Source organism: Lolium rigidum, chromosome 1 (assembly GCF_022539505.1).
Source record: "Lolium rigidum isolate FL_2022 chromosome 1, APGP_CSIRO_Lrig_0.1, whole genome shotgun sequence".
Lineage (NCBI taxonomy): Eukaryota > Viridiplantae > Streptophyta > Magnoliopsida > Poales > Poaceae > Lolium > Lolium rigidum.
This window is the reverse complement of record NC_061508.1, coordinates 355,456,525-355,464,203: the sequence shown is the minus strand read 5'-3', so window position 1 is coordinate 355,464,203 and position 7,679 is coordinate 355,456,525. Positions and strand designations below refer to the sequence as shown.

General features: G+C 47.3%; 1 protein-coding gene across 1 annotated transcript; it reads right to left on the bottom strand.

The window, feature by feature from the left end:
• Positions 1–429: 429 nt before the first annotated feature.
• Positions 430–3,974, bottom strand: LOC124702432 (phytoene synthase 2, chloroplastic-like). The gene is made up of 8 exons (XM_047234578.1): positions 3,849–3,974; positions 3,692–3,759; positions 2,969–3,598; positions 2,806–2,856; positions 2,155–2,327; positions 1,370–1,605; positions 1,069–1,261; positions 430–977 (listed from the first exon to the last, which is right to left on the bottom strand). Exons 3-8 carry the CDS (start codon positions 3,399–3,401, stop codon positions 804–806), a joined length of 1,260 nt encoding a protein of 419 aa, XP_047090534.1. The 5' UTR covers positions 3,402–3,598; positions 3,692–3,759; positions 3,849–3,974; the 3' UTR covers positions 430–803.
• Between the last annotated feature and the right edge of the window lie 3,705 nt (positions 3,975–7,679).

The window sequence follows — 7,679 nt, the reverse complement described above, 5'->3', positions numbered from 1 at the left end:
TTCTACAGACAAACCATTTTTTTGAATATACCCTTACAGAATTCCAGTCTTGTTTCCCCCGAAACTGTGATCGAATTGACAACCAATATATACATATATATGGTTCCAGTCCTGGCAATCCATACAATTGCATTCGTTTCTACTTTTGATCTTTTGGTAAATTTTCTCCCTCAATGCTTCTCATTTCAGCATATGCCGAGCAAACCAGCATTTTCTATGACCGCCCAGGTTAGCTGCCACCTTCATCCTACATTATACGATATGGCAAAATTTACGAAAAATGAATATATTTTTTTTGAAATGGAGCATAGCCCCGGCCTCTGCAAAAAAAAAATGTTCTTTATGCTTTCTGCAACAATGGACTTGAACATATTCTTCATGCTAATTGCAACAATGGTCTCCCCTGAGCCCCATGCTTGTGCTGTTCTGTTAGACAAACTGCATATTTTCGCTGATCTATGGACAAACCATATTTTTTGAATATATACATTTACACAAGGCCACTCTTGTTTTACGCCGAATCTGGGACTGATAACCAGTATACATGCTGTTCTCTCTTCAGAGGAATATATGTTCTAATAATAATATACATGCTAACATCCAGTCTCCATCTTCAGAGAAGATCATTCAATCGATCTCTTTCAAGGTTGGCTGCAGTGTTTTCCCCCCTTCTGCAAGCACACGGACGAGTTGACTGATCCTCCGCATCGTCTTCACTGGAGGAAGGGCTCCAAGGCAGATGCTCCAACATCTCCCTGTTTCTATCTAGCCTAACCTGATCATCGTCTTCTGGAGTGTTTCTTTTAGGACTGGCTACTTCTCAGTGAGTACGGTAAGAGCAGCGACCTCCCGTACGCGACAGGAAGCGCCAGCACTTTCTTCGCCTTCCCGACATAGGCCCTCTTTGTGAAGTTGTTGTAGTCGTTCGCTTCGATCTCGTCCAGAATTTGCCGGTACAACAGTAGAGACGCCCAGACCTGCAATAGAAAACCATATTGTTATACGAAAGTCGATAGTTGACAGTGAGAATTATGTGCTTCTCTTTTGCTTTTGAGTCATGGAGCTTACGGGCCACCGGCTTTCCTTTCTGAGCTCTGTCACCCCTCTCTCCGCCTCCTCGAAGAACATCCTGGCCCTCTTGATCTGCCTCTTCATGAATTTTCTCCATTTGTCAGTGACTACTCCCCTAAAGATGTCCTCATCGGAGAGTCCTGCCTCTGCGAGTTCGTCCTGCGGTAGATATATCCTTCCTCTGCTTGCACTGGTAAAATGTTCCAAACATGTAGGTATTCAGGACCATGCTATTTTAAAAGCTCATATATCCTGATGAAGCTGCAGAAACAAAATTATTGCACTGATGGTGGCATACTCTTCTCCGACATCCCGGAGTATGTTGGTCAGCTGGTTCGCGAGTCCGAGAGCCAAAGCAGCACCGTACACGCTCTCGGCTGTCGCCTTGGACTCGGGATCAATGCCCATCACAGGAACACTCATTAGCCCGACAGTTCCCGCGACGTAGTAGCAGTACATGTAGAGCTCGTCAAAGTTTTTGTATCTCGCCTTCTTGAGGTCCGTCCGCATCCCGTCGATCATGTCCTTGAAAGGCTGGCATAGGCGTATCACATAAAAGTCAGTCGTCTTAGAATATCAGCAATATAATTTCTAGTGGTCCTGATTCTTTTACATCTTCTAGATCATTTATCAGATCTTATTTATTTTCTTCCGAAAAGAGGCAAAAACCCAGTTGATTTCTGTTCTTCATAAACTGGATAGACTCTTTGCCTCCATCTCCTGTTTTTTTAGTTAGGTTTTGAGAGGTGCAAGCAACTGTTTATTCTCAAAAGTTCTTCTAATAATTCTCCTCATTTTATGAAGCATCTTTGACCAAATGATCCCCCTTGTCTAGTCAACCGGATTAGCCCACTACAATGCGCGAAAAGTTCCTAGAAATAATAGCATCAGAGACTAAAGGCTGAGAAATCGAACAATTTCAACCAATGACTTGCTCGCCAACTTAGTAGACCTAGTCATCCCGCACTAAAATTGTGAGGTCTAGGAAATCCAGCAATGACAGGGAATAGTCTGGACTCACTAGATAGATACTGAAACATGCAGTGCTGAAGAATGGCAGATACACCAGCTAGTAGTACGTACCTGGATATCTATAGGGAACTTGGTGATGGTGTCGGAGAGCGCGGCATCCAGCATGTCGTAAGGGCGCCCCGCGAAGAGATCCTCCAGCCTCCTCTCCCACCGGTCCAGCGCTTGCGGCGTGATGTGCGAGGCGTTCGGCCCGTCCACGAGCTCGTCAGTCCTCCTACACCACACTGCACAAATGATGATACACCTCAGATTCTTGAAGCACTGCCAAGTGTGTGTCATTTGATATCGACAGTCCCTCGGGTTCATGTTCCTTTAGTAATTTGGGGAATATGTTCTTGCAACTTTTCCCACATAGTTTGAAGCTATTGAGGAAAGCCCAGTTTGATGCTTCCACATATAACAAATAGGGGAACTTTATTCTTCACTAACTATTAGTATATGATGATGACATGCAAGTTGAGCAAAGTTTCTTGCATCGCATCCGAATTCTGTTTGGGCCTCTGATGTGTAAAAAGATTTTAAATAGTAGCAGAATTTTAATGAAGGGCCTGCAAGTGATGCAATAAAATGTGGGCATGCCTGATGATGCGCAGAGAAAAATAAAATGAACTATAGGTCTGTTTTGTTGTATAAACCATACTGAAACTAACTGACACTGTGACACACTATGTAGGTGACATGGCATGGTGAATTTGGAGGTACCGTAGATTGCCCAGATGGCGCGCCGCCGCTCCTCCGTCATCAGCAACGTCCCTGCCACGATCAGACACGCATGAGCAAACAAACTCGATGATCAGCATGAGGACATGAGCTTCACGTAACTGAAGCTGGGTGAAAACAGAGCATGAAGGAGGAGCAGAGTTACCGAGGTAGAAGGTCTTGGCGTACTCCTCGCAGATCTCGCCGCAGCGCGCGTAGGCCTCGTTGAGCCCGCCCCGCGGCATGGCCTCCACCATCTCCCTGGCCGGCGTGGACGGCTGCTGCTGCGGGCGCAGCTGCCGCCTCAGCAATGCGGCCTGCTTGAGCACGACGTCGTACACCTTCTGCTCGGAGGAGACGACGGCGACGGCCGCGTCGCCGGCGGGGCTGACGGTGAGGCTGGAGTAGACCGGCGAGGCGGCCGTCCGGGCCGCGTCCCCCGGGTCGACACCACCGAGGCAGCCGTACTTGAGCGAGCAGAGGATCTTGTTGGGCAGTTTCTTCTTGCGCGGCAGGCGGGGGCACTGGAAGCTGCTGCTGCCGGCGTCACCGGCGTGGCCGGGGGACGTTGCCCGGAGCAGCGTGACAGCGGTGGCCATCACGGAGCTCGTGGCCGCAGAATCAGAGCACAGCGGAAGAACCGAGCTCTCTACGACTCTACCTCAGACCTGCCGAGAGATGGAATTCCGGCACGTACTGCGTGGCGAATGGATTCACCACTGTGGCGTGAAGAAAGTTGGAAATGCACGCGCGCTGCGAGAGTGGTGGCCGCACTACCGACCACTCGCTCGCTCGCCTGCACACACGCACACGTATTTCAGTGACAATTCCGGTTGGGCAAAAAGGGCTTTCGGTTAGAGAGAGAGAGAGGACAGCTTAGGCCACTCACCTCTTATCAACACCACTCTCCAGGATCACAGCATATGCCTGCACCTGCACCAAATCACCATCAAGCAGCTACAAAAAAAAAAGTTGTCTTTCCTTATTCTTGCTTGCTTGCACATACATACACACACATGTACAGACAGATCTGTTATGCTACTTACTAAGCAGGTTGCATATCATGTCATGCTGGGACAAAGTCGTGTGTCTTTGTGTAGTGTCTTGTTGTTGCTTGCTCTAGAGTCTAGAGAGAGACGTGGAGAAGACAAGGGCTGGCCAGGCCAGGCCGGGCCAGAAGGAGTGAGCGAGAGGATAGGGTTATCGCATATTCACATGGGAGCGCAGAAGGTGCGTGCCTTGGAGGGCGCTCACTGGTGACACCTGGAAAGGGATGGATGCGCGCGCGATCCCTGCTGGAGGGCTGTCCTACGTGGCGCCTCTTGTCCCCACCCCTCCGGCAACGGTGACTTGGCATGCCACGTGTCCGAAACCACTACATCTCAATAAATAAGATCTACTCCGGCAACCGAGTATATCTTTTTTGGAAAGTCAAACTACGAAAAGTTTGATGAAGTTTTTAGAAAAGAATCATTAACATGTAAAATACAAAAATCAATACATGTAGATACCTCATAAAATATTTTTTTCATACGATATATCTATATAAGATCACGGTTTTTCATAGGCTTTTCTAAGAGTTTGATCAAACTTTATTCAACTTGACTTTTCAGAAAAAACAAATATATGCCTTATCCATTGGAATGGGGGAAGTAGTTTGCTGCCTTGCGTAGCCAAGCATTTCTCCATGTTCTTCTGATTTCTTCATGATGTGGCTTCTTACACCGGAAAGTGTTACTGGCTTCTAAGCGGTGGTCCTTTTTTCTTTTGAATTTTCAAAAGTCATATTTATTAGTTTCGAAAAATCATGGAAAAGATATGGCAATAGTACATAAGGTGACCTAAAAGTGTGGAAAAGATATGCTACCATGTTTTGTTTATGAAACTGGAAATTGTTTTTGGCTTCTGAGCGCGATCCTTTAAAAAAACAAAAGTCTCTATTTATGAGTTTTTCAAAATTGACATAGTCCATAACGTAACGTACAAGTATGTAAAATTTCAATGCAATTTTTTCATGCTCTGGGTTACATAAGGGTGAAAATATTGAATTTTTTTTTGGAGATTTGAAAATATTCAGACGAATTCCATCTCAACACTTCTAACTTAAGCAGGCCCGTTACTCTACCCGACTCCCATAACATTCGGGCATGGGCTCCTCCAAAAAAACACTCATGTATGTGGAATCGGTCAAAAAAAAAAGCTAAAAGTTTGGTGAAAGCTAGCAAAGCGTGTACGTCTGCTCGCCTGTGTTTGTGAGTGTCACCTGCACTATGACTCGCGCCAGCACTAGCAGCATAGCTGTTGCATTTGTGTGGTGGAGCTGAAAAGACGAGTAAACGCAAATTAAGCAAGATAGTAGTATTTTTTTTTTGAAACGAGGCAAAAGACTTGTCATTTTCATTAATAAAGAAGAAGTACAGAATTTGGCCAGTTTATTAGCGGGAAACCGGCCGAAAACCGAAACAAGTGCCCCGACGACCGTCATGGAACACGACCGCCGCGGGGGCACGGAGCCACCCCGGCAACCCACACAAGATACACGAGCCACCGAAGCGAGAAGTCGTCGCGGTTGACCTTCAACGTCATCGTCATCACTCTTCAGCGACTCCGACTTCACCGAAGAACCAACCACCAAGACCTCACCGAAGCGGCACCGTGAAGCTCAAGCCGGCCACCGCCAAACAAGCGACTCCTCGTGAAGCAACCGGCAGCTCCGACTCTGATGACTAGCTCCGACTCTGATGACGAGCTCTGAAGAGGATAAGCGCAAGACATGCGCCGAAGAAGATCACCGCCAGAGGGCCACCCTGCAGGTCATCGTACGCTGCTCAAATGAAGAAACTCGACAAACCATAGCAGCTCCGACTCCACCGCAGGCGAAGCACAAGACGAAGAAGCTCGGACGCTCGCCGAAGCCAAGGTCTTGACGCTACCAGACCATCGCTCACCACCGCCATCGTTGCCACACAAGCCACCACACGGACCTCACACATCGCCGGCCACCCGCCGCGATGTCGTACGAGTCCAGCCTCAGGAAAGCACGCTGGGGAACAAAGTCTTCAAGACGACGCTCCCAAGAGGGAAGCGACGTGGATCGACGCCGTCGTCCGGCCCTGCCACTGCCTAGGCTTTCACCCGAAAACTATGCCCCTGGAGCGGAGGAGGTCGAAGGCTCCATGAAGGCCCCCAAGAGGATAGCGACATCCGCAGCTTCCGCGCCATCAGCTTTCGCTCGGAGCAGCCGAACCTCCGCACTCCCACGTTGCCGAACGGAGATGAGGGAGGCCCACAACGCCGCCGGCCTGCGAACCACTGGCACAAGCACCTCCAACGCGGCGACGACGCCACACCACGTAGGACCCCACCAACCTCACCGCCGGCAGGAGCCGACGCTGCCACGAACCGCGATCAGCGCCCATCCACGGTGTCAGCAGGCGAGCTGTGGCGGAGGACCCTAGTCGCGGTTCTTCTCGGTCAACCGCGACTAAAGGCCTCCATAGGTTTAGGGTTTAGCCCCCCTCCCCCTAACTGTTTCTTTAATTTATATTATTTTATTTCTTTTGGGTTTTAATTTTGAAGGAGTTTCACATATTCTACGGTACCGTATACATACATGCATATGAATGTACAATTTCAAACAAATTTGAAATTAGAACCAAAAGAATTCAAGAGTAATATACAATATATATTCAATATCGCATGACCATATACAATATATATTCAATATCGGATGATCCATATACAATTTTGAACATGTTAGTTACATAACTCCGGCACTATAAAGATCTACGTCATCGTGAATAGTGTTCTCCTCTAGGATCGATGACTTCCCTCGCCAACCATCCAACCTAGTTCCTCTTCGAAGTGGCCTAAGCGAAGCCTTCCGACTCAAGCGCCCGTGAGGTTATTCCTCGTGATGTTGTTCTACACGTCCGGTCCCGCTCATTGCGTATCTCCGTATCCTCTCGACAAACACAAGATCCACACAGACGGTCCCCGCGGCCGAGTATCCCTGCATTGGCTTCTGTGACCGCCATTTTAAAATGTAGCTCTTTTTTGAATTCACCGACCTTGGTATCTACGAACCGTCTCCAAAACCTTACGAGGGCAAAGAAAATTAAATAAACAAGAGAGTTATTAATTAGTTACTTGATATAAGGAAATGATGAAACTAAATAGTCGATCGATACAGAGCGCAAATGAATGAAAATAATTACTTTTGCATCATTTTTCTCATGTCGCCCGAAAGCGCCGGATCCATATCTCGCAGAGTCGTGACGAGAACCGAGGAGGTCTGAACTTTAATTACCATAAGAATCCAAAGCAGAACCCGTGGACACGATACATGCACAGTCATGCATAACTCATCGATTAGCCACATACCATGCATGGAGTAAACAAAAGAGAATGTGCTCAAGACGTAAACACTCACCCAAAATGGTAAGGAAATAGAATATCACTTTTCTCGCTGTCGTTTCTTAACAAACCGCCACAGTCTTCCTCCACGTTCGCGCGTGGGTGGTGTTCTAACACATATGAATTAACGATGTGGGTCAATGAACCCAACATCATGGATGTTCCTTATTCGCATTTCCCGCTTCTTCATTCTCGCATAATATATAGCGTACACAACAAGATAGTTAGGACAATATATATATATATATATATATGTGTGTGGCAATGAACGAGATGGGGTAGAAATTAATAAATCACTTACAGTAACGTAGCAACCGATGATAGATTTGTCGAGCTCGCGCAGATTGAACAAGCCGGAACAATTCACTCGTAGGAATTTGTACCCAAGAACGGTTTGAAGTGATGCACATATTTAACTTCCGCATAGATATAGTCTTTGGCGTTTTCATGTTTTATGTAAC

What these genes read in the sequence shown, in the direction of transcription:
- LOC124702432 (XM_047234578.1), bottom strand. Translation starts at nt 3,401, where the DNA reads ATGGCCACCGCTGTCACGCTGCTCCGGGCAACGTCCCCCGGCCACGCC. An exon ending in CTCCGGGATGTCGGAGAAGA is followed by an intron (nt 1,262 to 1,369) that starts GTATGCCACCAT and finishes ACATTTTACCAG; the next exon opens with TGCAAGCAGAGGAAGGATAT. An exon ending in GAAAGGAAAGCCGGTGGCCC is followed by an intron (nt 978 to 1,068) that starts GTAAGCTCCATG and finishes TTTCTATTGCAG; the next exon opens with GTCTGGGCGTCTCTACTGTT.